Here is a 27,815-nt window from a genome sequence, read left to right as displayed (position 1 = left end):
GGTCCTCATAGACAAAGCTGGGGGGAGCCTCAAGGTCGGGTACACAAGGAACCCCCGCTATGGCTTAGGAGGGAACAGACCCGTGCTTCAGTTTCCCTAGCCCAGCTGTGCCCCGTGCCCACGGAAGGGTGCGTGAGGGGCCCTGAGCTCTGCCCTCCCTCCGCCACGCTGGCACCGTGCTGCCCGCGGCTGCCTGGCCCCTCTCCCCACGGCTATTTTTATCCCCCCAAACACATTTCATCCTGTACTATTTTAAGCGGAGCAGTTGGCGCACCAGGAGCCCGGTGCCTGGTTCCCGGGGGCCCCACATTGCCTGGCTGCCCAGGGGAGCGGGGCCGGGGACATGCCCAGGGAGGCTGCGGAAGGTAGGCTGGCAGCAGCGAGGGGTGCGGGTCCCTGGCACCCGGGGCAGCTGTGCCACTGGGGCTGCTCAGTGGCAACGGCCAAGTGCTGCCCACCCCACAGGGATGCCAGCCCAGGGAGGGAAGGGGTGCAGAGTGCTGCGGGACGGAGGGGACAGCGGCGGGCACAGCACCGCAGGCTGCAGAGGGACAGGCGGTGGGGGCAGCCTGCAGCGAGGGGTTGGGCCCACAGAGCCTGCAGGGTGCTTTGGGGGGCCCGGGAGCCCCCAGCCCCAAAGGGTGCTGACCTGGTGCACACCAGCCCCTTGGAGCCCTGACCCTGGGTGCAGGCACAAGGCCGTCAGCCCTGCCCACTGCTCACAACCGTGGAAACGCCATGAAAACATCCCCCCGCTCTCCCCCAGCTGCTTCCTGAGACAGTTCCTATCGGAACCGAAGCAGGCTGGAGCCCTGCATGCTGCTCTCCCTGTCCTCTGGGCACATGGCACCGCAGCACAGGGCACTGGACCTCTGGGCCAGCGTGGGACCCGCTCCTCCCCCTGTGCATCCCCGAGCTTTCCAGCACAGTGCCACGGATACTGCCAGCCCTGGTGACAGCCAGGGGCTGCTTGCACCCACAGGCTCAAGGTGGCCCCAGGTACCCTGGGGCAGGAGCACTTTGCCACCCTGTGCAGCTGCCAGCTGCACTAACGAGGCTCTGGGAGTGCGGCCACCAGGCTCCTGCTAACTGCTTCGATGACAGCGCGCGGCGGCTGGGGGACGGCCAGCACTGGTCTGGCCCCACCCTGGAAGCAGCAGTCCTGTGCCAAGGAGCACTGGGTTGGCACCAGGGCTGGCACCGCTCCTGGGAGTGGTCATCGAGACTGGGGGTCTCCAGTCACCTCAGGGGTACCCGAGACGCACTCACCCCTTTCCTTGCTTCCAGCAGACGGTGTGGGCAGGGCGGAGGGCACCGTGCCAGCAGAGCCCGCTGACCCCGATGGGACGGACCCCGGAGCCATCAGCCTGCACCCCGTGGCGTCCATCAGTGACCTGCACTGGGCCTTGGCTGGGCACAAGGGCACAGAAGGTGACAAGAACAGGGCGAGGGGCTGTGGAACAGGGGGCTGAGGGCAGGCACTGACACCCTTCTCCCTGCTGCTGCAGGGAACGGCCCGACTCCATCCAGTGCCCGGCTGCACCGTGCACCCCGCGGTCCCCCACACCTGCCCACACTGCGCCCCGTGCCGCCTCCCACCGTCTGCCCCTGCCCCGGGCACCCCTTCTTCCTTGCCCTACTGGGCCTCCTGGCACTGGCCAGCCTGGTCCTGGCCACGCTGGCCATCTACCTGAGCGGTACGTAGCTGTGGGCTGGGTGGCGGGAGGTGGCAGTGGTTGGGGACAGCCGGCGGCCGGTCCCCACCATGCCGCATGCTCCCCACAGTGCTGCAGAGCCAGTCGGTGCAGGCGCTGGCCCAGTGGCTGGAGAGCCAGGAGGACGCCATGCGCCAGTTGCGGGCGGCCAGCGGGCAGCTCTGGGCTCGCCTCAACGCCAGCGCCCAGAGCCACTGAGCTGCCCCACAGAGCAGCCCTGTATGGATCGCCCCATCCCCGGGACACGCAGAGGCAACCCTGGCCCCACCACGCGCTGCTGGAGGAAGGGAAGGGCTGCGAGGATGGGCACCTGCACCAGCAGGAGGCACCCTCCCATCACCTTATCATTACCTCCTGCCATTGAGGCTTAGGAAGTCGCCATCACGGCCACGTTCCCAGGTGCCTGCTGCTGCTCCCCCAGCACACGGCGGTGCCAGGATGGCCCCGGGAGGCACGGAGCACCGGGGTCGGCCCCGTGGGCTGTGCCACGTTAGGGAAGCCAGGGGCCATAGCAGACAGCTGGCATGGCACAGAGCGCGACGGCACCCTTTGCCTCTCCTGTTATCTTATTTTTGGTTAAAAAAATAAAAAAGAGGGGGCAACCCCCAGTGGGGCAGCCCCAGGCATTGAATACCCCGCTGTACATGTATGCTGTTGGTAGCTAACGCTCTGAGCTGGGCACGAGGCAGCACTGTCTTGATGGCATGAGTCCTCCTGCCAAGTCCTCCTTCCTGTCCCCATCCTCGTTCCCATCCTTGTCCCATCTCTAACTCCATCCCTGTCTCCTTCACAGTGACTCATCCCTGCCCCATCCCTGTTGAACCCACACTTACCCCCAGCTCTGGCACTGTCCCTGTCCTGTCTGTCCTCATTTCTGCCCCAGCTCTTTGCCCAGCTCCATCCTATTCCTGCCCCATTTCTGTCCCCATCCCACAGTGTCTCATCCCTGCCCTATCCCTGTCCCACCCCTGTAACCATCCCCGTGTCCAGCTGTGTCCCCAGCTCTATCCATGCCCCATCCCTGTACCCCTACTTCTCAACTCTATCCCCACCCATTCCATTTCTGTCCCCATTCCCATCCCTATCCTATTTCTGTCCCCATCTCAATTCCTATTCTGTCTCCATGTTTCATTTTCATTCACGTTCCTGTCCCATCACTGTCTCCATCCCCGTCCCCATTTTTGTCCCCATCCCCATCCCTATCCCTGTTACGCTTTTGTCCCCGTCTCTGTTTCATTTCTGTCTCCATCCCTGTCCCATCCCCGTCCCCTCCCCGCACCCCCCGCCCGTCGCTGTCGCTATCGCCTTTCCCCGCCCATTCCCCGCACTTTCGTTTCCAGCGGCCGCTCAATCGTATCGGAACCGAAACTGACGCAGAATCGAAATCGGCTCCAGAACCGAAACCGAAAGGGCGGCCGCCGCGTCACCGTCCCTGCGCTCCCAGCGGGGCTGCGGGGGACGCCGCCAGTGCTCCGTGCCGGCTGCGGGATGGCACATCCCGGGGTCCTGGGAGATGGGGACCACCGCCCCCAAAGCGGCGGCAGCGTGAGGAGCTCCGGGGGTACCCGGGGGAAATAGCGGGGGGAGGAGGAAAGGGGCGGTGCCACCCGCGTGGGGGCGGAGGCTGCGGGGTTTAAAAAGCTGCAGCGAGCGGCGGCGGAGCGTGGTGAGCGGAATGGAGCTGGGCGTGAGGTGGGAGATGGGGTTGGAGAGCGTGAGCTCGCGCCAGCTGGAGGGCTGGGTGGCCGCCCACCTGCAGCCCAGCACGGAATTCAGCACGGCGGTGAAGCAGACGGTGAAGGACATCTGCGACTTCCTCAAGGAGCGCTGCTTCGAAGGCATCAGCGTCCTCAAGACCGTCAAGGTGCCCGCAGCCCCCCGCCTCCCTGCGCCTCGGGGTGCGGGCAGGGGCTGAGCCGGTGCCGTGTCTCCGCAGGGCGGCTCGGCGGGGAAGGGCACGGCGCTGCGCAACAACTCGGATGCCGACGTGGTGCTCTTCATCAACTGCTTCTCCAGCTACCAGGAGCAGGAGGCGCGGCGGGGCCACATCCTCGCCATCATCGAGAGGCGGCTCAACGAGTGCCTCCCGACGCTGTCCTTCGGAGTCAGCATCACCAGTCCGCGCTACAAGGACAGCCGGGACAGACCGCGCTCCCTCAGCCTCACCCTCTCCTCCAGCGCCTCCAGAGAGTCCATCGACGTCGACATCCTGCCTGCTTACGACGCACTGGGTAGGACGGGGCACAGGGTGGGACAGGGGCTCAGGGCAGGGGGCGTATATTGGGCTGCGGGGTGCGGGATGGGGCTCGAGGTGCCTCTCGCCCTACAGGGCAGGTGATTCAGGATGCCCGCCCGGACCCCGCGGTCTACGTGAAGCTGTTGGCCACGCGCTGCGGCCCCGGCGATTTCTCCCCCAGCTTCACAGAACTGCAGAAGAACTTTGTGAAGTGGCGCCCTGCTAAGCTGAAAGACCTGCTGCGCCTGGTCAAGCACTGGTACAAGGAGGTGAGTGGGGTTACTCGGCTGCGCTGTGCCCCCACCGGCACCCCAGGGCACCCTGTCCCACCAGCTGCCCACGCGTGTGCCCCCAGATGTTGAAGCCGAAGTACCCCAACGCTAAGCTGCCCCCCAAGTATGCACTGGAGCTGCTGACCATCTACGCCTGGGAGGAGGGCACAGGCAGGGAGGACTTCAGCATGGCTGAAGGCTTCTGCACTGTGCTGGAGCTGCTTGGCCAGTACCGGGACATCTGTATTTACTGGGAGAAGTACTATTCCCTGGAGGATGAGTGGGTCGGTGCCTACCTGAAGGAGCAGCTGCGCCAGCCCCGGTGAGAAACGTGTCCCCATCCCACTGCTCTGCTCCCAGGGCCGTGTGCTGATGGCCCCCTCTGTGCCTGCAGCCCCGTCATCCTGGATCCCGCCGACCCCACCGGCATCCTGGGCCAAGGCAAGAACTGGGACTTGGTGGCCAAGGAGGCTGCCGAGAGCCGTGTGTCACTGCCCTGCGTCAGCGATGTCTGCTCCTGGGACGTGCAGGTAGGGCTGCCCGCACAGCGGCACCGTGGTCCCACCCCCCCATGGCTCTCGCCCACCTGCCTTGTGTCCCCACAGCCCACCCGACCTGTGAAGGTGCAAGTGAAGCAGCTGCAGGGCATGAGCCTGACCAGGAAGGTCCACCCCAGCACCACAGTCTGGGAGCTGAAGGGGGAGATAGAGAAGGAGTGGTGCATCCCCCGCTACCAGCAGCGCCTGGCCCTGCAGGACAACCCCAGCAACCTGCCTGCGCTGCGGGATGGGGACAGCCTGGCCGCCCACGGCCTCTTCTACGACATCGTGCTGCTGCTGCTGTGCACCGAGCCCCAGGAGATGGAGGTCCTGGTGAAGGACAGTAACAAGACCACAGTCTACACCGTACGGCCCACGGACACTGTGAAGCAGCTGAAGCAGCAGATCTATGCCCGCCAGCACGTGCCCGTGGAGCAGCAGCGCCTGACCTACGAGACCAAGGAGCTGGAGAACCACCACACGCTGGAGCACTACCACGTGCAGCCCCGCAGCACCATCTACCTCCTGCTGAGGCTGCGGGGTGGCGCGGGGCCGCTGCCCAGACGCTGCGTGCCCTCCTGAGCTCCTCCAACCCCCAGCCTGCAGCCCTGCCCCGTCCCCCTGGGAATAAAAGCTGTGAACTCTGGGCTGGTGTCGCCTGCAGGGGGAGAAACGGTTCCTGCGGGATCCTCCCGGGGCTCAGACCGCGTCCCAGCCCAGCGAGGGGGGTGGCAGCAATGGGACAGCGGGCGGCTCCAGGTCTCCGGACCAGCCGGGCACGGGGGTGTCGGTGCCGCTGCGGGGGACCCGGAGCTGTGCCCGCAGCGTCAGGAGCCGGCCCTGGGCTGGGAGCGGGGCTGGCCTGGCGTCACCGCGGGTTGCGGTCATCGCCGGGGCTGAGCCGAGCCGGGGAAGTGCTGAGATCGGGTTTCGGTTTTGCAGGAAACGAAAGTGTAGCCGAGGGGCGGGGAGAAGCGCCCGGCGTCCTACGGTGGGGGCGCTCGTGGGTGGGCACACACCGCTGGGCAGGGCTCCGTGCTGCCTCCCCTGCTTTATTGAGTTCCACCAGTACAGCCCCCGGGGGGACGGCCCTCTCCCGCCCCCACCCGAGCCCCGGGACCCCCTCGCCGTGCGAGGCCGCCCCCCCCGCCCCCCATTCCCAGCCGTCAATAAATACACCGCTTCCCCGCCTCCGGCCGAGCCGGGGGGCCGCTCCCGGCCCGCTCCGCGCAGCCCTGGGGGGGCCCTCACCGGGCGGAGGCGCTGCGGGGGCCGCGCTCGGCTCTCGGCCCGCCCCGGGTACGGCGGCGGCGGGCGGCCCGCGGCTCCGCACCGCCCCCCGGCTCCGGCTCCGTCCCGCCCCGCTGCCGCGCGGGGGGCCCGGCCGGGGCGGGAGGGGGGGGGCCGCATCCGCCCGCAGGCCGCCTCGGGCCGCTCGAGCAGCTGCAGGAAGTCCCGGTACCAGGGAGCGCGGCCCCCGGGGGCGGCGGCGCTGAGGACGCCCAGCGCCAGGCGCAGCACGGGCTGCGTGAAGCCCTGCTCGGTGGCCCGGCACACGTAGAGCCCGGCGTCGTGCCGCTGCACGCTGCGCAGGAGCAGCCCCCGCTCCGTCCGCACCACCCTCTCGTCCGGCTGCACCTGCGGGCGGCCCGGGCGGCGGTCAGGGCACGGGGACGGGAGCGCCCCCCGCCCCGCCGCGCGGCCCCTACCTCGCGCTGGGGAGCGTCGGGACCGCGCTGGTACGTCCACGCGACGCGGGCACGCAGCGAGCGGGGCACGCACTCCAGGAAAGCGCTGCTGCCCTCCACCCCGTACAGCTGCCGTTGGGGCACGCGGCCCTGCGAGGGCTCTGCGGGACGACACCCCGCGTCCGTCGTCTCCCCGCTGCGGGCGCGGCAGCGCGCCCCGCGGCCCCACGCACCTTCGGAGCACAGCAGGTTGGGGTCCCCGTTGCGGACGTCCTGCCGGCGGGAGCGCCTGCGGAGAGGCGAGGGCTGCACGGCACGCTCTCGTCCCCGGGCGCGGGGTCCCAGCGCGACATACCTCTTGGTGCTGGGCACGAAGCGGGTGCAGGCGGTGCCGTCCCAGGCGCAGTACGGGTCCCGTGCCAGGCAGCACTCGGCGCACGCCTTGCCGTAGGCGCCGCAGCGGTGCAGGGGCAGCTGGGCCACGGCGGTGGCTGAGCCGGCGTAGAGCTGTTGCTGCAGAGAGAGGGGGCTCAGCACCCCCGCGATGGGGCCCGTGGGTCCGGCAGGGCTCGGCCCCCTCCTCCTTACCCGCTTGGAGGAGAGCTGCAGGCTGGCGATGGGGGACGCGTCCTGCAGGAGAGCAAGGTTGGCAGTTACAGGCAGGGCACGGGAGGTGCGCAGCCCCCAGCGCAGGGACTCACCTGGAAGACCTGCAGCTCCTCCAGCAGCAGCGGCTCCATGCCGTGCCAGCTCTGCTGCGGTGCCGAGACCACCTTCAGCACGGTGCCCACATCTGCAGGGAGGCTGGTGAGGGGGAGGCCGGGGGCAGCCCCAGCCCTCAGCCCCCGAGCGAGGGTGCCACGTGCCTGTGCCAATGAAGAGGACGTCGTAGTGGCCATCGGCGGCAGCCACGCGGTCGACGGCGATGCGGGTGAAGGTGTGGGGCACGCCGGCTTGCAGGAAGAGGGGCCGCTGGCCGTGGGGCAGCACTGGGTTGTACATCAGTGGGTGGTGCCGGGCAAACTGGATCACCTCATCCGGGAAGTCCTTGGTGGAGCTGAAGGTGCCGAAGGTTCTGCTGGGGCACTGCGGGAGGCAGAGCTGGGTCAGCGATGTTCCCACCTCCCCCAGCGCCCCGTGCCACACCACGTACCATGCCCGGGCGGGGGTACGGCACGCGCGCCTGGTATGGCACCCACTGGTAGTTGGGGCCCTCCTTGTGCGCAAAGGGGCCCAGGAACGCCCGGCGGATGTCGGCCATGGTGTAAACGCAGACGGCCGAGCCCTGGAAGATGGAGCTGGGGAGAGAAATGGGGCATGAGGATCAGCACGTGGCACACGCGGGGCGCACGACGGGCGTTACCTGGAGGTGGAGAAGGCAGCATAGACCAAAGGGTTGCGCTTGTCCCTCGTCTGCAGCAGGAAGACGTCACCTGCGGGCAGGGGAAGCATCAGTACAGCCCCTCTGGGCACCACCCGGCCATCCTGGCGGGCACTCACGGAGCTCATCAAAGTGCGTGTCGGCGCCGTCGGTGCCGGGCACGGCACACACCAGGCGCGCCTTGAGGAACGTCGTCCACTTGTTCACCAGGCTGCGCTGCCCGCCCACGTCGTTCTGTGGGGCGAGGGGCGGCCACTGAGGGGTGGCCCCACGGCCCCACGGCCCCGCTGCGGCTGCCCGCACCCACCCTGCAGATCTGGCCGATGCGGCTGACGCTGGCCTTGCCCAGCCCCTGCTGCCGCTCCACCGCCGTCTCGCGGAAGAAGAAGTAGATTTTGTCGTCGTCGGGGTTCTCGCTCTCCGGCACCCAAAAAACATCCACGAACTTGGGCTCTGGGAGTGGATGGGTGGCACATCCAGAGCCTGCGGATGCCCGCAGGGACCCTCCGGGCGCAGAGACCCCCCCCGGCACTGACCATTGAGCCAGCGGGAGTCGTGCTGCTCCGTGCGGACGGACGGGCGGGAGCCCATGCTGCGGAAGATGGTGAAGTCGCGCCCCATCAGATCGGTGGCCACCCCCGAGTAGAGCTCCTCGCCTGGCAGACACCAAGGGAAGGGTCACCGGGAGCCGCTCCACCAACCCCTGCCAGAGCCCCGGGAGTGCCCTTGCTGCCCTCCTACCCACGAGAACGGAGGCGGCCGCGTGCCGGGGGTCGTAGGGGCTCTTCCCTTTGCCATCCTCAGCGCGCCGCGCATCCAGCTTGAAGACGTGGTCCTGGGAGAGTGGGGTCAGTGCCAGCAGTGCCGTGCCGCACCGTGCCGCACCGTGGCATGCCACATCTCACCTCGGTGTGCTGGCCCACCTCCACGAAGGCGCAGGTGGGGTGGAAGGCGCCGGTGCCGCAGGCGTACAGGTGGGTCCGGTTGTAGGCGTGCAGGATCTTCACGAAGTTCATGCAGTCGGCCTGGGGGCACAGGGTGGTACCGAGCCCTCTCTGCAGCCCCCACCCTGCCCGCCCTCCCCATCCCATACGCACTGTGATGTCCTTGCCGGCCCAGTTGCACTCCTCCCTCCACTCCACCGGAGCCGGCCAGTAGATCTGTGGGTGGGAAGGAAGGGTGGCAGATCCCCGCGCCCAGCCAAGGGCACCAAACCCACACATCGCACCACGGGATGACACCCCCAACCTCCACCCATCCCCGTTACCTTCCTGTCCCGCTGGCTGATGTTGTCCAGGCTCAGTGACAGCAGGTGGTTCTTGGCGCCCACGAAGAGGCGGCTGCGCTCCTCATCCAGCAGCAGGGCCTCGTAGCAGCACGAGCGCTCCAGCTGGAAGAGTCGCAGCCCGTGGCGGGCCCGCAGCTCTGCAGGGCCGGGCCACCCTGCTCAGCCCTGCCCAGCGCAGCCCCGCCACGGACGGATCCCCAGGGCGCGCTCCCATCCCGATGCCCCGACCCCGTCCCCGGCAGCCTGGACCCCATTCCTGGGTGCAGCGAGGGCTGAGAGCCGAGCCCCGGCTCCGTGCGTGACCGACCCCGAGGTGCCCGGGCAGCCCCCCGCCGCCTCATCCCCTCCCCCAGACCCGTCCCACCGGCTCTCCCGGCCTGGCCGCCCCCGCAGCGGCCCACCATCCCACCATCCATCTCGCTCAGCGGGCGGCCGGAGTGGGGGGGGGGGTGGGGAGAAAGGGCCTTTTCTCTGCCCTGCCGAGCTAATCCCTCGCGGTGGGAACAAACGGCTCTTTGTGGCGGCTGCGGGCCGGGACCCCGTACCCACGGCCGAGGGCAGCGGGACGGTGCCCCGCTCGGCTCCAGGCGCCGAGAGCCACGGAGCCGCGGCGCGGGGGTGCACCTGCGGCGCGCGTTCCCCCCGCCCGGCCCGCCGCACACTCACCCGGGAAGGACAGCCGGAGGCGCGGGGTGGCGGCAGGTGCGGGGCAGCGGGCGGCGGGCAGCAGCAGGAGCAGCAGCAGGAGCGGCGGGCGGCTCATGGCCGGGGCTGGATCGCGGCCCCCGGGCTGCGGGCAGAGCGCGGGGGGGACGTCAGCTCCGGTTACGGCACCCCGCCCGCGGCCCCGCGTCGGGCACGGAGGGGACGGCTCGCCGGCTGCCGTCGGGGCGCGCGGGTGGAACCCGCCGCCCTCCCCGTCGTTAAGCCTTCCTTCATCCCCACCACGACGCCCCGCAAGCGGCGCTCTGCCCCGCTCCGGAGGAACGCCGCGCGGGCTGCCTGCCGCGCTACGGGCCGGGCCGAGCGGTGGCCCCTCCGACAGCGGGAAGGGCGATCCCCGACCCCGCCGCGCTCAGTGCCCCGCGCCGTCCGGCGGAGCCTCCGGTGCCGCCCCGCGTCCGCCCCCCGCCCCCCCCCCCCCCCCCCCCCGCGTCCAGCGGCACCCACCTGGGCTCGGCGCGGCTCGGCCCGGTCCCGCACGGCTCCGCCCCGCGCCGCGGCAGCGCGGGAGGGCGGCGGGGCGGCCCCGGCGGGGCGGGGCGGGGCCGGGCGGCGGGGGGCGGCCCGGGGGTACACGCGCGTGCAGACACGTGCAAACACGCGCGGGCACGCGGCCACCTGCGAGCACCTGCAGACGCACCTGCGAGCGCGCGCACACGCGCATACGCAGGTGTGCCGAGTGCACCCGTGCATACGCGAACACGCACGTGCAAATGCAGGCGTGCAAGCTCACACGCGCGTCCGTACGTAAACAAGCGCAAATGGATGCACACACCTGCGCACACTTGCAAACGCACGCGCACCGCACCCCCTGCCACACGCACGCCTTGCAGCAGCACGCAGGGCACGGCCGCAGCCCTCGCTGCTCGCCGCCGCACGCCGTGCCCGCACGCCCGCTGTGTGTGCACCGAGGCACGCACGCTCTGCCCCAACGGCCGTCCGACGCACGCACGGCTGCCGTGCCCTCCACCTCCCTCCACGTGCCACCGGGTGCGGTGCCACCGCCCCGAGCGCCCGCCGTGCCACCCCGGTGCCACCCGCAGGGCACGCCCGAGGGCAGCTGCGGTCTCGAGGGCCCGGGGGGGGGGCCGGGGGGGGCCGCGTTCAGCTGCAGCCCAGATGTCTGGCGCGGGCCCAGGCTGCAGCAAACAAAATTCCTGCGCTGCCTCCCATTTTCCAGCCTTTGCTGCCAAGAATAGCAAGTGCCGAGAGGTGCCGGCAGCGGCTGTGCCGGGGGGGGGGGGCCGTGGAGGGACGCTGCCAGGGCCACCCCGCTCTCGTCCCAGCGGCGGCGGGTGGGTGCTGGCCGCGCTCCGTGGGGACGAGGACGCTGCGTCACGGGTTGCTCCGTTGCAAGACTTTGCCCGAGGCGCCTCGGGACGAGAGGCCGGGCCCGGCCGCGCTCGGCACGGCGTTCCCATCGCCGGCTGTGGCGGTGGCGACGCACCCATCCCCCGGGCATCCCTGCGCCGGTCCCGGGCCGGGGACGTCCCCCGCCTCCAGCGGCGGGACGTGGCGCGGTGGCAGCCCGCAGCCGGTGCCAGCAGCTCGGCGGGCCCCGCCAGCGGCGGCCCCACCTGCAGAAGCCATCAGGCGTCCCATGGCCGCGGCCGCGTCCCGGAAAAACAGCGCCAGAGCTGCCAGGGCCGGGCAGGCCCAGAGGGGGGGTGCCACGTTGCCGCTGCCCCCCCCCTTCCCCCCCCCGCCCTGCACCAGCTCCCGCGTGACGGGGACGGGTGGGCCGGTGATGGGTCACGGGACGGGACGGTGTGTCCCTGGATCTCTCCTCCCGTCCCCAGGAATGCGGGAATGCATCGATTTTCCGCCCGGCTGCTCCTCTCAGCGCAGTTTTGTCTCCGGTCCCCGGGCAGACCCCAGCGACGCGCTTTGTCTGTGCAGTGCGAGGGGGCCTCCCGGGGACAGCCTCCATTGCTCAGCCCAGCTGGCAGCAATAGGGACCGCCAGCGGCAGCCCCTGCCCGGCGGGGGCACGCGGGGCCCGGGGTGGGGACTTGTGCAGCCCGAGGCTGCGGGTCCTCAGCCGCGGGGAGGCTGCGGTGGGGATGGGACACGCCGGGATGCGCGCTGTGCCCTCGGCACGCAGCAAGGACGGGGGGCACCCCTGCCCGGGGGCCGTCTCCCCGCGAGCTGGGCTGGCTCCTTTGGCTCCGGGACAGGGATGCGGCACGCAGGGACCCCACTGGGCTCAGCACAGCCCCCACTCGATCCCTCACCCCGTGGCTGACGAGCACAGCCCCAGCACGGGGACCCGCTCCCTGCACGGCTCCTGCACATTCCTGCCGGGATTAGGCCTGCTCCGGCCGTGCCGGCTAATCCCGTGTCACTGTCCCTGCCGTACCGGGTCCTCCCCCACCGCCCCGCCCTGTGCCGGCCACATCATCCCATCGCGGCCACCCATCGCAGCGGCCCCTACGGGCCCGGACGCCGTGCAAAAAGTGGCCGCCGATGGCACGGCGGCGGCCGCGGAAGCACAGCGGGGTCTCATCGCCCGGTGCCTCCATCCCCACGGCAGCACCCGGCGCGGTGTGGAAGCCCCCCAGAGCCGCCGCTCGCAGCCTCACCTCCGCCTCCCGTCCCCGCTGCTGCCTTGGGACGGGGCCGCGGCTGCCGCCCTCCCTTTATCCCGATCTGCCGCCGGGTGCCAGGCCGGGGCGGGGGCGGAGGGAGGGCCGCAGGGACGGATCCCCGTCCCCAACAAAGGGCGCAGTGTGCTGCGTGCCCCCCGCGGGACGGGGCACGGCGCTGACGGCCGCGCTGGCCCCGCTCCCTGACCGCGGCGCCCGGGAAATGTCAGCGCAGCCCCGCGGCCCGGCCCCGTGCCCCCGTGTCCCCGTGTCCCCGTGCCCTGCCCGGCCGTGGGTGTGGGACCGCTCCGTGGGGTCGCGGCCGGCTCTGTGGGGTGACGGTGCCCGCGGGGAAGGCGCCGTGCCCCGGCTGCCATCCGCCGCCAGGCGGGGCGAGCCCTCTGCCGGGCGCTACGGAGCTGGAGCGGAGGGCGCACGCAGAGTGATGGGATGCCCGTGGGTGGGAGCCCCACGGCCCGGCAGCACCCCGCTGGGGACCGCACGGCCGCAGCCCCGCGGCACGGCCCGCACCGCACCGCACCGCACCGCACTGCACGTCCCGCCGCCGCCGCGCGGGGGCAGCCGGGTCCCGTCCGCGGAGCATCGCTCAGCCTTCGGGGCGGCACCGCGGGGAGCGGCGGGGGGCGGGCGGGGGCTGGACGGGGCCGTCCGCTGTTTGTTCGGCCGTGGGGACGGCCCTGGGGACACGGGGACGGCCGCTGGGACGGGTCAAGGCCGTGGGTGCAGCCAACGGGAAGAAGGGGAGGGGAGAAAGGGGGTAGAGATGAAAGGGGAAAAGGGAGGGGGGGGGAGGAGAGGAGGAAGGGGTTGGGGAAGATGGGGAGAACGGGGAGAAGGGGAGGAGGAAGAGGGGAGGAAAGGGAAGGGGGAAAAGAGGGAGAGGGAAGAAAAGAGAAGGGAGGAAGGGGGAAAAAGTGGAGGAGGAGAGGGGGAAGGAGAAAAGGGGAGGAGAAGGATGAGGGGAAGGGGTTGGAGAGGAAGGGGGAAAGAGAGGAGAAGGATAGGAGGAGGAAGGGAATGAGGAAAAGGGGAGGAGGAGAAGAGAAGGAAGGGTTTGGGGAGGATGGGGGGAGGTGAGAGAAGGGGGTAGAGAGGAGGGGGAGAGGATGAGGGTTGGAAGGGGAGGAGGAGGAGATGGAGTGGAAGAGATTGAGGAGGAAGGGGAAAAGTGGAGGGCAGGAGGGGGATGCAGAGGAAGGGATGAGGAACAGGGGAGAGTGAGGATGGTGGGGACACCGCTGTCATGCACGGGTGAAGGGCCCCTCCTTGGGCAGCACCCGAGAAAGGCAGTGACGGTGCCCACCCCGCTGGGACCCCCCCATGCCCCCGCTCCTCCCCGTCCCCAGCTCCCCAGCCATCTGCAGCTCCTTGCTGCCACTGCTGCCCCCTGGGGCAGCTGAGCTCCATGCTGCTCCATGTGGCTGCGTGCTGGGGAGCGTGCTGGGGGGCCAGGGCTGTGCGCGCCCCACAACTACCCCACACATCCCTCCCACCCCACGCAGGGCCCCCTCCTACCCCGCTAAACATTAACCCCGTGCCCAGCAGGGCTTGGCTGAGAGCTGGTGTCCCCAAGGCCTCATCCCATGCCTGGCCCGGGCACGTTTAGGGACATGTGCAGGGTGGCAGCAGCACCTGCGGCCTCTCCAACTGCTCGAGGGAAAGGCAGCAGTGGCAGGGCTTGGGGTTATGGGGACAGGAAGGGCAGCGGGGCCTGGAAACGGAATGCTGGTGGGAACTGGGAGCAGTAGGGCAGCGAGCGGTTCGGGAACATCATTAGGTTGTTTGTTTAGTGGTGACGATCAGCATCTGTGAAGGGCAAACCTGGCAGGGAGCTCAGGAACAGGGGTCTGGGCGTGGGGCCAGGACACGGGGACATGGGGATGCCCGGCACTGTGGGGCTGTGGGGCGGCAGTGACACCACTGCCCGGGCTGGGGATGGAGCCAAATGGCGGCGTTGGGTGCAGGAGGGACGCTGCCGACCTGGGCATTGCTCAGCCCCTCGGTGGGACTCGGGGTGTCTGAGCAGAGCTGCCCACCATCCCACAGCAGCGGCCGGGACCGGGCTGTGCCCACCCCCATCCCCACATCCCTCATCACCAACGCTGCAGGACGTGCCGGGGAGGCCGTGATGGAGTGCGGTGATAAACCCACCCCGCCGGGGCCGTAGAGCCGTGTTTTGCTCCTGGCTTCTGTAAAGTTAATTGGGTTAGAGTTTCCAGGAAGAAATGAAGGAGAAAAACACTCTCCCGGTGTGTGGGGCCATTGAATGCTCTCTGGCGAGTTATAATTGCAAATCATGTTTTGAAATCGCATTAACCAATTATTCCTTGTTGTTGTTGTGCCCGGCTGCAGGACAGCGTGTGCGTGGTGGTGGAGGAGAGCCGTGCCGGTCCCATCAGCAGGCCGGGTGGTGACGCCTGGCACTGGGACCGGAGGCACCCGCTGCCTCGTCCCCAGCAAGGAGAGGTGCCAGAGGCTTCGTGCTTTAGAGGAGCCGCGGGGCTGCAGATGAAGCCGTTCCCTCGGCTGTGCTCTCCCACCACCACCGTCTCAGCTGCAGGAAGGTCGGACGCCAGGAAGCGGAGCGTGACCCCATCCGGCCCCCGGCGCCCGGCGCCCGTCCTTCATGGCTGAGGATGCTCAGAGCTGCCCCGGCCCCCGTCCTGGCCGCCCTCATCCAGCGCCAGGCAGGGCCGGCTCTCAGGGCCACTGATCCCATGCGTGGGCTCATGTGCAGTGACACAGAGCACAAGGCTGAGGCTGCCCGGGAGCTGGGCACGGGGCAGCGCCGGTGGTGGCAGATAGAAGGGGCAGAGCGCGGCTAATGGGCTGGTTCTGTGCTGCTGAGTCTGTTGTGTGATTCTCAGCTCGGGGGAGGCCCTGTGGAGGCCTTACAGCAGCTCTTCCAGTGCCTAAAGGGGCTACAGGAAAGCCCTTGGAAAGGGAATTCTTACAAGGGCGTAGTAGGATAGGACAAGAGGGAATGGCTTTGCACTGAAGGAGGAGATGTAGGTGAGATGTTAGGAAGAAATTCTTCACTCAGAGGGCAATGAGGCGCTGGCAGTGCTGCCCAGAGCTGCGGGTGCCATCCCTGGAGGTGCCCCAGGCCATGGAGGGGCTCTGGGCAGCCCGAGCTGGGGGGCAGCCAGCCCACGGCAGGGGTGGGGCTGGGGGCCGTGAGGTCCTTCCCATGCTGCAATCCTATGATCCTATGATTCCATGATTGTGGTTCTATGTGCTCCACTCCCAGGGCTCGGCGACCTTCCTCCCTCCTCCTCACCGCTCCGATTTCCCACGGAGCCCAGCTGGGCATGGCTCTCATTCATCTGCAAGGAGAGGAGCAGAAGCACAGCGTGACGGGGCACAAGGGAAGGGGTGACGCCGGGTGGTCGTGGGGCCGGATGTCACCGGCCCTATTTCCACGTCACGGGGGTCTGAGCCCTGTCCCCGTCCCATCCCCACCAGGCTCAACCCGCGGCGGTGTTTGCACTCAGGGCGCAGCTCCGGCTGTGTTTACAGCCCCAGACGAGGCACGGTGCCACGTGGCTGCCGGGTGCCCGCCCTCGCTGGGGCGGGGAGGGTTAAACGGATGGAGCGCAGGAGCTCTGCTTGTCCTGATTCCCCCCCCCGACCAACCCCCCCTCCCGCACCGAACCTGGCCGCCTCGCCCCAGCACGCCAGCCAGCGCTGGTTCAGCACTTACGCATGATGCTGTTATTAGAAATTAGTTAATGGATGTCTCCGACCGAAACGAGAGCGGTGGCAACGGGCACATGGGGGGCAGGAACGGCCGCGGGTGCTCACGTGGTGTGCGGCAGCCGCCCACCCCAGTGCCGCCCTCGCCGTGCTGGGGAGCGGGACACGTGCGGGCACCGCGCTCGCTGCGTCCGCCGATCCGCTTCAGAGAGGAGGGGTACGGGATGCAAACGCAGCCCCGTAAGGCCGTGTGGGGCAGGCCTCGGGGGCGGCGAGGTGCCTCGTTGGTTGGTGGTGCTGCAGCCTAAGCGGTGCGTAAGGAAGAATCCCCCGAAGCGGGCAGCCCGCTGGGGGCGATGGTGCAGGGACGGCCACCCGTGGAGCCCCAACGCTCCAGGGCAGATTTCCCCCTAAGCAAAACCCCGTGGCCGCCAGCGGGGTGCAGTGCCAGCGAGCAGGGCTCTGAGCCCCGTGCAGCGCCTGCGACTCACGCTAAGGGAAACGGCAGCCCCGGGCTCCTCGGGAGCCCTCAGAGCAGACATTGTCCTCTTTAGGGGCTTTTTTGGGGGTGGACAAACCCCAATAATTCATCGGTCAAAGGTGCCCTCAGCACAAGCAGGGAAGCCCGGAGGGGTTCGGGGGGAGGGGGGACCGCAAAGTCCCTCTGCTCCCTTCCCCCCCCGTTCTGGAGGCACCCACGTTTGTGCCCCCCCCGCCCCTCTCCGGTGCCCGCCCGTTCCCAGCCCTCGGGGCGGGGTGGCCGCGGTGGCCGTGCCCGGTGGCAGCGGGGCCGTGCGCTGCGTGCGCCTCCCCCTCGCCACCGGCCTCCCCGTAGGTCCGCGTTGACGCTGCGCGGAGATTGGGAGCCGTGGTAGGAGGGGCGGGCCCGGGCTCCCGTTTAATCCCCGCTCTGTCGGGATTAGGGCCGGAGGAGCCTCGGTAATCTGTCGGAGGCTCGGCACGCAGCTGGAGCTGGCAGCGAGGCAGCGCCGAGGGGACGGGCAGGTAGGTCCGACGGGACCCACATCCCCGCGCTGTCCCCGCTTTCCCCCTGCCCCGTGCTGGGGGCGAAGGCTGCAATAGGTCCCCCCCCCCCGCCGTGTCCCCCCCCCGGTGTCCCCCCGCCGTGTCACCCCCGCGCCGCTCACCTCCTCCTCCCCCAACTCCAAAAGTTCCTCCGGAGCCCCGAGCCGGGAACGCTGCAGAAGGACGGAGCGTCTCTCCGCCGCCCCCCGGAGCGCTGCCCCACGGCACGCCGCCCCACACCGCGCCCCACAGCGCAGTCGCTCGCAGGTGGCACAGCCGGAGCAGCGCAGGGGCTGTTTGCTTTGCTTCGCCTCCCTCTTCCCTCTCCAGCTGCTGAAACCCTCCCACAACGTATAAAAAAATCCCGTGAATGCTCATAAAAAGGCAGAGCTGCAGCCCTCGGGGGGAGCCCCGCCGCCCCTCGCCGTTCTCAGCCCGCTTTGCTCGCAGCAACCCCTCGGACCACCCCCCCCCTCCCTCCCCGCCCTTATTTCTTCTCCTTTCTTTTATTTCTTTCCTTTTATTTTCCGCTTTAATTTTTAATCAGCCGTGCCAGCGATGTGTGTGTGTGTGTGTGTGTGTGTGTGTGTGAGTGCTGGAAAGTGCGGCGGCCGCATCGGGTGTCAGGGGCTCCCACGCGGTGGGGCCGTGCGGGTATTTTTAGGGCAGAGCACAGCGTGGCCGTGACGTCCGCGGCGCTCCGTGTGGCTGCGGGATGCCGGGAGAGCTCCGGGGGGAAACTGAGGCACAGCCGCCGGGCTCCCCTCTGCGGGCACTCGGGGCGGCCCCGGGGCTGCGGGGCTGCCGTGCCCACGCGGAGGAGGAGACGGGAATTTTCCATTGGCAGCCGGATGGTGCCCGAGCGCGGCGGTCGCATCTGTCGGCGCACGGGCCGTCACTGTAGAGACGGCGCCCTGCCGCCCGCCGTGCCACTCCCCCCCCCGGCGGCGGACGGGGGTCGGTGCGATGCTCGGGGGTGGCATCGGGGTGCCGCCACGGCGGGCAGCCCGGCTCAGGTGCAAAGGTCCCGCAGCGCCCGGCTGCGCTGCAGCTGCACTCGCGCTGGGGCCGCGGCCACGGCAAACAAACGGGCCCCGGCCGAGGCTGTTTTCCTTGGCGCGGGGGGACCGGGGGGAGGACTGGGATCCCACGGGCTCGTCGGACTGAGAAAACAGAGGCCCCTGCCCTCTGTTTTCTCACCGCGGGGTCCCGGCCACCCCCGCATCCGCGACACCGCGGGGCTGCTGACGCAGGGCTGGGGACAGCTGTGCCCCCCGCGGACGGCGGTGCGTGTTTTCGGGCGCTGGGCACTCGGTGGTGCCCCGTGGAGGTGTGCGTTTGGGCACCGAGAGGTGTCATCCTTCCGAGATGCGGCGGAAAAGCTCAAATGGTGGTTTCGGGCAGTCTGCGTGTTTAATCCCCGTCCCTTGCAGGTGGCACCAGCTCTGCCACGTGCTCGGAACCCTTGTCCTGTGCCTCACACTTTGCCTCAGTTTCCCCGTAGCCCTGCAGAGGGGGACGTGCCAACCGTGCCACCCTCTGCTCGCGGTGCCACCACTGTCCCCATCATGTCTCCAACCCTGGAAAAGGGTCGTGTTCTTCCCAGTAACGAGGCAAGCACCGCTGGTTTGGAGTGAGTATGCGTGGCACAGAGGCTTGGCCAGCTCAGAGGGGACCGTGGCCGCCAGCGTGACGGGGCTGCCCGTGGCCGTGGTGTTGGGACATTCAGAGGACATTCAGTTCCGGGGACCTTCTCCCTGTCCCACATGGCCGTGGGGCTGCAGTGATGACAGTGGGGTCAGGGCCAGGCCTGGGGCTGCAGGAGGTGTGCCCAAGGCTGGCGGGCTGCTGGCCACTAGCATGGTGTGCTGTCCCCCCGCCCGTCGGCTGAGTGCCCGTGCTGGGCTCCGTGGTGCTGCTGGATGTCCCCTCTGTCCCCATCGCGTCCCCAACCCCGCCATGACTATGCGGGAGGGGTCTACCTCGTGGTTGTCTCCTGTCTCCTGAGGGTCTCCGCCAGAGCCACACGGTGCCCATAAAGGGCCTCACCCCACAGCAGATGAGAGGTGGCTGTGTTCGCTGTGCCCATCCCGATGCAGCCTGCAGTGCTGGGTGAGGCCGTGCTGTGTTGGGAGGTGGGAGCGCGGCACGTAGCTAAGAGCAGGGCTGGGTGCTAAATTTAGGAAGCCAGGTCAGGAGAAAAAACACAGGTCTGTGTTGTGCTGGGCTGGGGGAGGGCGGCCGGTGGCAGCGTGGAGCTGGCACGGGGACCCCAGGCTGTGCCAGCAGCCATGCCATCACCGTGCTGCTGTGCCTCTGAGGCGCTGCTGCCGTCACACCGAGCTGGGAACATGAGAGCACCGCGATGACACCCGAGCAGCGTTGGAGCCCGTGGGCACGGGGGGGTGCGCGGCCCCCATCCCGGTGCTGGGTTGCCAGCACTGTGGGGCGGCAGCTGCTGCCGCTTGGCGCTAAATCCGGATTACCGCCGCCAGAGTGCTGTGTCCCTCACCCTGGCGTGGTGGATTATAGCGGGTTGGGGTCCGGGCACTGCTGAGCTTTGGGGCTCGGGGTGTCCCCGAGCGTCGGCCCTGGCGCGTTGAGTGACACTGAGGGATGGACGTGGCGTCACTGAGCTCGGTGACGAGCGATGGCTGAGCCCGCGGGACCTGATGGCACGGCGAGAGGCATCCCTGTGGGCACTGCTTCCCTGCAGCCCTCTGTCCCCGGGCGGTGTCGGTGCCCACGCGGTGCCCACCGCCCTGCTCTGGGCAGCCCTGCGAGGCCCCAGGCTGAGGGCCGCCGCCGCACCATCTATTTGCTGTTCTACAGAACCTTATCACAAAGCAAACAGTGTCCGCGAGGGGCACGACCGGTGCGTCACCGGTCCCTCGCCCCTTCCCCAGTGCCACCAGCAGAGACCAAAGGCCGGCAGGCGCAGAGGTGGCAGTGAGTGCTGCGGGGCTGTGCCAGCGCTGCTGGCGGGAGGAAGCCGGGGGCGACGCTCACAGCATGACAAATGGGGCCGGGTGTGCTGGGGGAGGCTGGCGGCCCCCGGACGTAGCCATAACCAGGAGGAGGAGGAGGGGGCTGCAGTGGGGGGGCGCGGGCACCTCGCAGCTTGGCACTGGCGCTGCGGGTGGACACTGGGGGCCGGGAGAGGGACGTGCCGGCGGCGGTGGGAAGGCGCGGAGCTAACGGCAGCGCTGGGACGTGCTGGCAGCCCCGTCCGTGCCTGGATGCAGCCCAAGCTGAGGCCCAGTGGAGGGGATAAATCATCACCCAGCGGCCGCCTGCGGTTCCGTCTCTTCCACCACGCGGCACGGCCTTGCTGTCCCGGGGCCCTGCTGTGCCTCAGTTTCCCCACCTGGACAGGTGCCGTGCAGAGGGGCGGCCTGGTGCCGCACTCCCACCCGTGGCTCAGCCCCATCACCCCCCAGTGCTACCAGATGCTGCTGGGCTGTGTGTGGCCTAGAGCGACCCCAGGACTCCTTGGTCCCCAGGTGGTGGGGATGGGGCAGTGATGTGACCCACGGGGGTTGGGGTGCTGCAGCCCTTCCCTGGTGTGCCTGGGGGCTGCTGATCCTGTGCCCTCCCCTCACCCCTCCCCCCCCCCCCCCCCCCGGGTCTCAGTCCTGGGCAGAGCCACACACAGAGCCAGGCGGTCCCCAGGACCACTGCACAACCCCACGTGCTGGGCCAGGAGCTAAAGGATGGGTGCAGTCCCCAATCCTCACGGGGACCCGCAGCGGTGGGGTGATGGGGCGGCTGTGTCCTCCTGGGGCTGGGGACCATCCTGCATCCCAGCCGTCCCACCCTGAAGCCGGGTGACGCATCTGCGCCCATGGATGGGGCTCCAGCATGTGAACCCCTGGGTGGGGAGGACTCCCATCACAGGGTGGTGGGGACACAGAGGGTGGCAGGGGACAGCGGGGGGCAGTGGGGCCACGGCCCGGCTGCCAGCCTGCCCCAGAAAGCAGCCCTGTGCCGTTTCCCAGCGGGGCGGGGAGGGCTGGGCGCGCACAGAGGCGGCTTTGTGCCGCTTGCCAAGGCGTCCCCGCTCGGCAGCCCGGCCGCCATCCCCTGCCAAGGACTCGTCTCACAGCCTTGCGCTTTCCTGCTCCGCCGGTGCCAGCCCTGACGTGCCCCTGAGCCCCTGCCGCAGCGCCCGGCAGCACCAGGGCTTCACACGGGGGTCCCTGAGCTCCGTGCCCCATCCCACACATTGGTGCTGGGAGGGGAGGTGCTGCAGGAGGCTGAAAGCTCACAGGGGACGCACGGGGGTCTCATCCCCACCGTTCCCAGTGACGAAGTCTCCTCTGCCAGGCCCTGCAGCTCCCACCCGGAGCCGGACCCCACGCCTTGCCACGCCACGAGGAGCCCAGCGCCTGCCATGGAGGGTCCGGAGCTGCCCGTCCAGGCTGAGATGGTGGAGCTGGTGCCCAACGGGAAGCACGCAGCTGCCCTCGGCACCACCACCATCCCATCGCTGCCTGGTGACAGGTAGAGGCTTGGGGACAAACGGCTTCTTCAGCTGGGGCTGGGCACCTGGCTGGTGAGCCGGTCCCCTGCTTGGGGCTGGGGGCTCTGGGGTCAGCGGGCTTGGGGTGCTCAGGGTGCTTGGGGTGCTCAGAGTTCTTGGGATGCTTGGGACACATGGAACCCTTGGGGTGCTTGGGTCACTAGGGATGCTCAGGGCACTTGGAGCACCTGGGGCACGGGTTCTTGTGGTAGTTGGGACACTCAGGGTGCTTGAGGGCACTTGGGATACTCAGAGTTCTTGAGTAGCTCAGAACACCCAGGGTGCTTGGGGCACTTGGGATACTCAGGGTGCTTGAGGTTCTTTGGGCACTTGGGGCTCCTCAAGGAGCTCAGGCTGCTTGGGGCACTTGGAGCACTTGGGGTGCTTGGGGTACTCGGGACGCTTAGGGTTCTTGGGACACTTGAGGTGCTTGCAGTGCTTGGGGAGGTGCGAGGCACTTTGAAGGCTTGGAAGTCCTGGGGTGCTCAGAGCACTTGGGGAGAGACTCAGGAATCTCTGGGGACTTGGGGTGCTGGGCTTGCTCGTCGCACTTGGGATGCTTGGAGTGCCCGGGGGCTTGGGGCACACGTGGAGTTCTCAGGGTGCCTATGGGGCTCAGGGCATTGAGAAGCTTGGAGAACTGCTCTTGGGGCTGAGGGTGCTTGGGATGCCCAGGGGGCCCTGGGGAGCTGGGTGCTGTGGGGTGCTGCTGGGAGGGCTGCATCCAGCCCAGCTCCGCTCAGCCCAGCTGCCCTGCTCCTCCCTCTGTGCCCAGGTTTGATGAGAACCAGTGTGGTGCGGAGATGGAGGAGTTCCTGCCCCATGGCAGTGAGAAGAAGCAGACTCACTTCACTGACGTGAGTGGCAGCGCAGGGCCCCCGGGTGCCCCCTGGCAGCATCCCCCCCTTGTGTCACTGTCCCCTCTTTGTCACACAGTTCGAAGGCAAGACGTCGTTTGGGATGTCTGTCTTCAACCTGAGCAATGCCATCATGGGCAGCGGCATCCTGGGGCTGGCCTACGCCATGGCCAACACTGGCATCATCCTCTTCCTGTGAGTGCTGCCAGGACGGGGGGCTCGTGGTGACATGGGGACCGATGTCCCCCGGGTACCGAGGTGCCCGAGGAGCGGCTGGTGACAGCGCTGTCCCCTCGCAGCTTCCTGCTGACGGCCGTGGCTCTGCTGTCCAGCTACTCCATCCACCTGCTGCTGAAATCCTCGGGCATCGTGGGTGAGTGCAATGCGATGCCCCCTGCCGCCCTGCCACCCCCGTCTCACCTCCCAGCCCTCACCCCTGTGTCCCCATCCCACAGGCATCCGTGCCTATGAGCAGTTGGGTTTCCGAGCCTTCGGCACACCGGGCAAGCTGGCTGCAGCCATTGCCATCACACTGCAGAACATTGGAGGTGAGCGCGAGGGATGGGATGTGGAGGGGACACGGGGATACGTGGCAGCCCCCCACCACGCTGCCCTCCTCTGCCCGCAGCCATGTCCAGCTACCTGTACATTGTCAAGTCCGAGGTGCCACTGGTCATCCAGACCTTCCTCAACCTGGAGGAGAAGACCACGTGAGTGTCACCCACCCCATCCTCCTCCCACCAAGTCCCTGCCCCACACACGCCCTGGATTCCACTCCAGCTGTGCAGCCCCTGGCAGGGATTAATGGCATTAAAGCCACTGCTATTTTTGATCACTGTCAGTGCTGAATAAGCCCCCAGGCGGGATTAGTCCGGGATGAACTTCCAATCCCTGCCCCTCACCTCCTGTTTGGATCAGCCCACCTGTTCCTCCTCCTGCAGGGCACATTGCCACAGGGGTGCCAACACGGGGGTCCCAGGCATGCTGGCACCAGGGGTGTAGGCACAGAGATCTCTGTGGCTTCAGGAGATGCCCCTTCCCTGGGACATCTCCTCAGAGGTGCAGAGATGCTGGCCTTGGGGTCCCATAACAGAGAGGTCCGGCCCCAGGGGATGCCATCTCAACCATCCCTGGAGATGCCATCTCACTTGTCCCCAGGGATGCTGATGCAGGGATGCTCCGTGGTCTCAAGGGATGCCTGTGTCCCTGGGCACACTGGCTCATAGGACCAGGGGTGCCAGGCCAATGATTTCAGGGTTGCCAGCCCTGCAGAGGGCAGAGGGCTCCTCCGAAGCTCCCACTCTACATGGGGTGTGAGCATGCCCTTGCCTCTGCTTCCAGGGATTGGTACCTGAACGGGAACTACCTGGTGATCCTGGTCTCCGTCACCGTCATCCTGCCTCTGGCCCTGATGAAGCAGCTGGGTAAGTGGGGGCGTGGATGGGCATGGGGCTGCGGGGGACTGTGCCCATCGCTCTCCTCTCCCCCCAGGCTACCTGGGCTACGCCAGCGGCTTCTCACTCAGCTGCATGGTCTTCTTCCTCATCTCGGTGAGCACAGGGCGGGGACGTCTCTGAGGTGAGGGGGCACCCAGAGCCCCCCGCTCACACAGCATCCCCCCCCCAGGTCATCTACAAGAAGTTCCAAATCCCCTGCCCGCTGCCTGAGCAAGGGGGGAACATCACCAGTGGCATCAACGTCACGCTGGGCAGCGAGCACTGGGATGGCCCTGCAGCCCCACTGCCCCCCGAGGTGGGGGCCTGCACCCCCAGCTTCTTCACCCTCAACTCTCAGGTAGGTTTGGTTCCACGGTGAGGGCTCCTGGGGGGCACGGACAACGAGCTCCTAGCATTCATTGCACATTCTGCAGACAGCGTACACCATCCCCATCATGGCCTTCGCCTTTGTGTGCCACCCCGAGGTGCTGCCCATCTACACGGAGCTGAAGAAGTGAGTGGTGGTGGGGCTGGGGGGCGGCGGGTGGGGGGGCCGTGCTGACAGCCACCTCCCGCAGCCCCTCCAAGAAGAAGATGCAGTGCATATCCAACATCTCCATCACCGTCATGTACCTCATGTACTTCCTGGCCGCCCTCTTTGGCTACCTCACGTTCTACGGTGAGCTGTGGGGACAGGGGAACGGGCACGCAGCGGGGACGCCCACGGTGGGGTGGTGGCACGGGTGCTGACCCACGTCCCCGGTGCCGCAGGGCGCGTGGAGTCGGAGCTGCTGCACACCTACAGCCGGGTGGACCCCTTTGACGTGCTGATCCTCTGCGTGCGGGTGGCCGTGCTGACAGCCGTGACACTCACTGTCCCCATCGTCCTCTTCCCGGTGAGTGTCCCCTTGCGGGCACCCGTGGGTCACCCTGTGGCTCTGCTCATCTCCGAGCAGTGAGAGGGGAAACCGAGGCAGCAGTGGGACGGTGCCCCGGGGACAGGACGGGGGTGGGAAGGTCTAACAGGCACCGATGGCCGTGCAGGGGTGGGGTGGCTCTGAGGATGGTGTGTGACATGTCCCTGTCCCCGTCCCCAGGTGCGCCGTGCTATCCAACAGATGCTGTTCCAAGGCAAGAACTTCAGCTGGATCCGCCACGTCGCCATCGCCGTGATCCTGCTGACCTTCATCAACCTCCTGGTCATTTTTGCTCCCTCCATCCTCGGCATCTTCGGGTTGATCGGTGAGTGGCAGCGCTGCCCCATCCCCGTCACCCAGCCGTCCCCCAGGGCTCGCCCTGCCCGCTCATCCCTTCCTGCTTTAGGTGCCACCTCTGCCCCCTGCCTCATCTTCATCTTCCCGGCCATCTTCTACATCCGCATCATGCCCAAGGACAAGGAGCCCCTGCGCTCCACCCCCAAAATCCTGGTAAGCCCTGGGCCCCCACCCCAGGCCGTGGGGACTGCGCTGCTGGCCCTGCGGGGTGACACAGGGGGTGTGGGGATGAAGGCACGGGGGCAAGGGAGGGATGGGGTCTCCTGGCTTCTCAGTGGGCTGGGGGCACTCCAGCCCTTCCCTGCTGCCCATGGGGCACCGGGGGCAGCGGGCAGCCCCCACCCTGCGCTCTGTCTCCCCCAGGCTGCGTGCTTCGCCCTCCTCGGGGTGCTCTTCATGATCATGAGCCTCAGCTTCATCATCACCGACTGGGCCACGGGAGGGGGCCGGAGTGGCGGCAGCCACTAGCCACCCCGGTTGCCCACCCTGACCCCCCTCCCCACCCCCGCCAGGACCCCCCGGGGCTCCCACCTTCGCCGCCTGCCCTTTGCCTGAGGGGGTACGTGGGGGATCCCAGCCCACGCCCACCCCCTCCTGGCTCTGCGCCTCAGTTTCCCCATCTGTGCAATGGGGAGACCAGCGCTTCCCTACCTCACCGGGGGCCGAGGGGCCGGGGCCGGCCTGGCCCGCAGGCACCCACTTGTCCTCAGCCGGCCCCAAGTCCTGACGGCAGCGTCTGCAGGGCTGGTGGCCAGCGCCTCAGCGGTGCCCGTGCCACCCCCGTGTCCTCCGCTGTCCCCACCCCCTGACTGCCGGCTCCTCGCCGCCCCATCCTGCTGGCACGTGGTGCCCGGGGGAGGGCTGGTCCCGGTGCCAGCGGGTGGAAACCTGGCGATCCAGGGGCCAGCCTGGGGAAGGTGACACGTGCCAGGGCTGGGTGCCGCCGGCACTGGGATGGGTGCACCCCAGAGGTGCTGGTTGTGGGGCACGGAGGTGCGCGGGGCGGCACCCCTCGGGCTGTGGGATGGAGGGGGTGTGGGATGCACTCTGACACCAGGGTGATGGGCACCGCTCGGCCCTGCTGTCCTCCCACCACCCACCCGTGTGTCCGTCTGTCCGTCCGTGCCGCGGGCAGCTCCCAGCCATGCCAAGAGCCGGGCCGCGGGGACGCGAGCAGGAGGTGAGGGGGGGCCGGGGCTCGCCAAGTAAATAAGAGACGTATTTTTATATGGGGGTGGTGGAGGCTGGGACGCTTTTTATAAATACTGTATATAAGAGTAGGTCTTTTTTAATGTGTTGCGCGGCTCTCGGGAGCTCTGCGCCGTGTGCGGGATGGGGGCGGCGCTCGCCGTGTCACCCCGGGGTCTCCGCACCGCACCGCACCGCACCGCACCCACGGCCCCCCCCGCCGCGCTGTTAAGTTATATGTGGGGATGAGCGCCGTGCAGGAGGAGCGCGACCGAGCAGATCCGTCAAAGTAATAATAAAGGATAAATAAAAATGTGAGCCGTGCCCGGTGTTGGGCGGGGGTGGGGGGGGAACAGCGCGGACGCGGGGACGGCGCCGGGCTCTGCGGGCACACGGCGGCGCTGCGTCCCCGCCGATGTGCCGACAGCGGAGCCGCGGGAGCTGCGCTGCCCACGCGTGGAGAGGGGAGGGAGCGCGGAGTGGGCCATTCTCGGGTGCCCCCCGGGCACCGATCCGATGCGCCGCCCCCATGCCCCGCTTAGGGCCGGTGCCCCGTGCCCCTTCCCACGCGTACCCCGTGTCTCCTGCCCGTGGCGGCCCCGTGTCCCGTCCCACGGAGGTCCGAGAGCCGCGGCCGCGGGGCGGGGCGGCCTGGGGACGGTGCTGGGGCCGGGAATGGGGACGCATCACCGGCAGGGATGGTGACAGAGCGGGTTTTCAGACTGATGGCTCTGGGAAACGGGGTGCAGCGGGGAGCTCAGCCTGGAGCCACTGCTCCAAGCGGGGTGGGGACACCGGTGGTGGCTCCATGCAGAGCACGGGTGGGATGTGGCAAAAAGAGCTACGGTGGGGCTGGGGCAGGAGAGCCTGGGTCACACGGCGTCACATCGCACAGCCACAGCGGACACCCCATGTCCTGGGCACGCCTCATCTGGGGCACGTGGCACTATGCACGTCTGTCCTGAGGAAACCACCGCTCACCGCACATCTGTCCTGGTCACGCCACGGCCCTTCACAGCCCCACGCACAGCCGTGCTGGGTGTACCGGGGCCTCAGCTACACCTGTGCTGGGGAACAACCCTGCCCGCGCACGAGTGTCACCGTGCACACCGTGTCCCCGTGCACATCTGTCCGGGGGAACACCGATGGCGCAGCGCACATCTGCCCGCACCACAGCGCGGCTTCAGCGCATCCAACCCGCGTCACTGCCTCGCCCGCCCCCCACCCCACATCCCCGCCCCACCGCAGCCCGCCCCTTCCCTTTCCTCTCGCCACGCCCCCTACCCGAAGCCCCGCCCCCCTGAGATAAGCCCCGCCCAGCCTCCGAAAGCCCCGCCCCCTCCGGAGGCCCCGCCCCGCCCCGCCCGCG

General features: G+C 68.6%; 5 protein-coding genes across 11 annotated transcripts in view; 3 read left to right on the top strand and 2 right to left on the bottom strand.

Moving 5' to 3' along the window:
• The window catches only part of LOC101747452 (serine/arginine repetitive matrix protein 2-like), a 500,571-nt gene that overhangs the window by 8,833 nt on the left and 463,923 nt on the right, over positions 1 to 27,815 (bottom strand). The gene's annotated exons all lie outside the window — the stretch shown is intronic.
• On the top strand, positions 316 to 3,228 carry LSMEM2 (leucine rich single-pass membrane protein 2). Of its 3 annotated transcripts, none has more exons than XM_015293494.4 (4): positions 316 to 365; positions 1,291 to 1,431; positions 1,509 to 1,697; positions 1,786 to 3,228. In XM_015293494.4, the coding sequence occupies exons 1-4, from the start codon at positions 344 to 346 to the stop codon at positions 1,911 to 1,913; spliced, it is 480 nt and encodes a 159-aa protein (XP_015148980.2). In that variant the 5' UTR covers positions 316 to 343; the 3' UTR covers positions 1,914 to 3,228. The 3 variants fall into 3 exon arrangements, with proteins under 3 accessions (XP_015148980.2, XP_046756114.1, XP_040502509.1); XM_046900158.1 differs by having other exon boundaries at positions 1,288 to 1,431; XM_040646575.2 differs by having other exon boundaries at positions 316 to 1,431.
• OASL (2'-5'-oligoadenylate synthetase like) lies at positions 3,379 to 5,408 on the top strand. Of its 2 annotated transcripts, XM_046899821.1 has the most exons (7): positions 3,379 to 3,579; positions 3,652 to 3,946; positions 4,045 to 4,220; positions 4,307 to 4,545; positions 4,618 to 4,753; positions 4,829 to 4,966; positions 5,063 to 5,408. In XM_046899821.1, exons 1-7 carry the CDS (start codon positions 3,391 to 3,393, stop codon positions 5,342 to 5,344), a joined length of 1,455 nt encoding a protein of 484 aa, XP_046755777.1. In that variant the 5' UTR covers positions 3,379 to 3,390; the 3' UTR covers positions 5,345 to 5,408. The 2 variants fall into 2 exon arrangements, with proteins under 2 accessions (XP_046755777.1, NP_001384376.1); NM_001397447.1 differs by having other exon boundaries at positions 4,829 to 5,408.
• On the bottom strand, positions 5,447 to 12,451 carry SEMA3B (semaphorin 3B). 4 transcript variants are annotated; one of them, XM_046900125.1, is made up of 18 exons: positions 10,290 to 10,550; positions 9,786 to 9,909; positions 9,099 to 9,256; positions 8,929 to 8,991; positions 8,737 to 8,856; positions 8,573 to 8,666; positions 8,368 to 8,487; positions 8,139 to 8,284; positions 7,951 to 8,065; positions 7,814 to 7,883; positions 7,604 to 7,748; positions 7,317 to 7,536; positions 7,152 to 7,243; positions 7,039 to 7,080; positions 6,806 to 6,963; positions 6,684 to 6,739; positions 6,472 to 6,611; positions 5,447 to 6,400 (listed from the first exon to the last, which is right to left on the bottom strand). In XM_046900125.1, exons 1-18 carry the CDS (start codon positions 10,533 to 10,535, stop codon positions 5,462 to 5,464), a joined length of 3,048 nt encoding a protein of 1,015 aa, XP_046756081.1. In that variant the 5' UTR covers positions 10,536 to 10,550; the 3' UTR covers positions 5,447 to 5,461. The 4 variants fall into 4 exon arrangements, with proteins under 4 accessions (XP_046756081.1, XP_046756082.1, XP_040502455.2 ...); XM_046900126.1 differs by lacking the exon at positions 10,290 to 10,550 and adding an exon at positions 12,424 to 12,451 and having other exon boundaries at positions 6,472 to 6,739; XM_040646521.2 differs by lacking the exon at positions 10,290 to 10,550 and adding an exon at positions 10,618 to 10,722 and having other exon boundaries at positions 6,472 to 6,739.
• On the top strand, positions 17,071 to 26,764 carry SLC38A3 (solute carrier family 38 member 3). Its single transcript, XM_015293495.4, has 16 exons — positions 17,071 to 17,148; positions 21,496 to 21,672; positions 22,467 to 22,548; positions 22,628 to 22,743; positions 22,848 to 22,921; positions 23,004 to 23,096; positions 23,177 to 23,258; positions 23,890 to 23,972; positions 24,040 to 24,098; positions 24,175 to 24,342; positions 24,419 to 24,498; positions 24,563 to 24,663; positions 24,756 to 24,880; positions 25,082 to 25,226; positions 25,308 to 25,411; positions 25,622 to 26,764. Exons 2-16 carry the CDS (start codon positions 21,563 to 21,565, stop codon positions 25,724 to 25,726), a joined length of 1,527 nt encoding a protein of 508 aa, XP_015148981.2. The 5' UTR covers positions 17,071 to 17,148; positions 21,496 to 21,562; the 3' UTR covers positions 25,727 to 26,764.

This window comes from Gallus gallus, chromosome 12 (genome assembly GCF_016699485.2).
Source record: "Gallus gallus isolate bGalGal1 chromosome 12, bGalGal1.mat.broiler.GRCg7b, whole genome shotgun sequence".
NCBI lineage: Eukaryota > Metazoa > Chordata > Aves > Galliformes > Phasianidae > Gallus > Gallus gallus.
The sequence above is the reverse complement of the archived record's forward strand: the minus strand, read 5'-3'. Positions and strand labels throughout refer to the sequence as shown.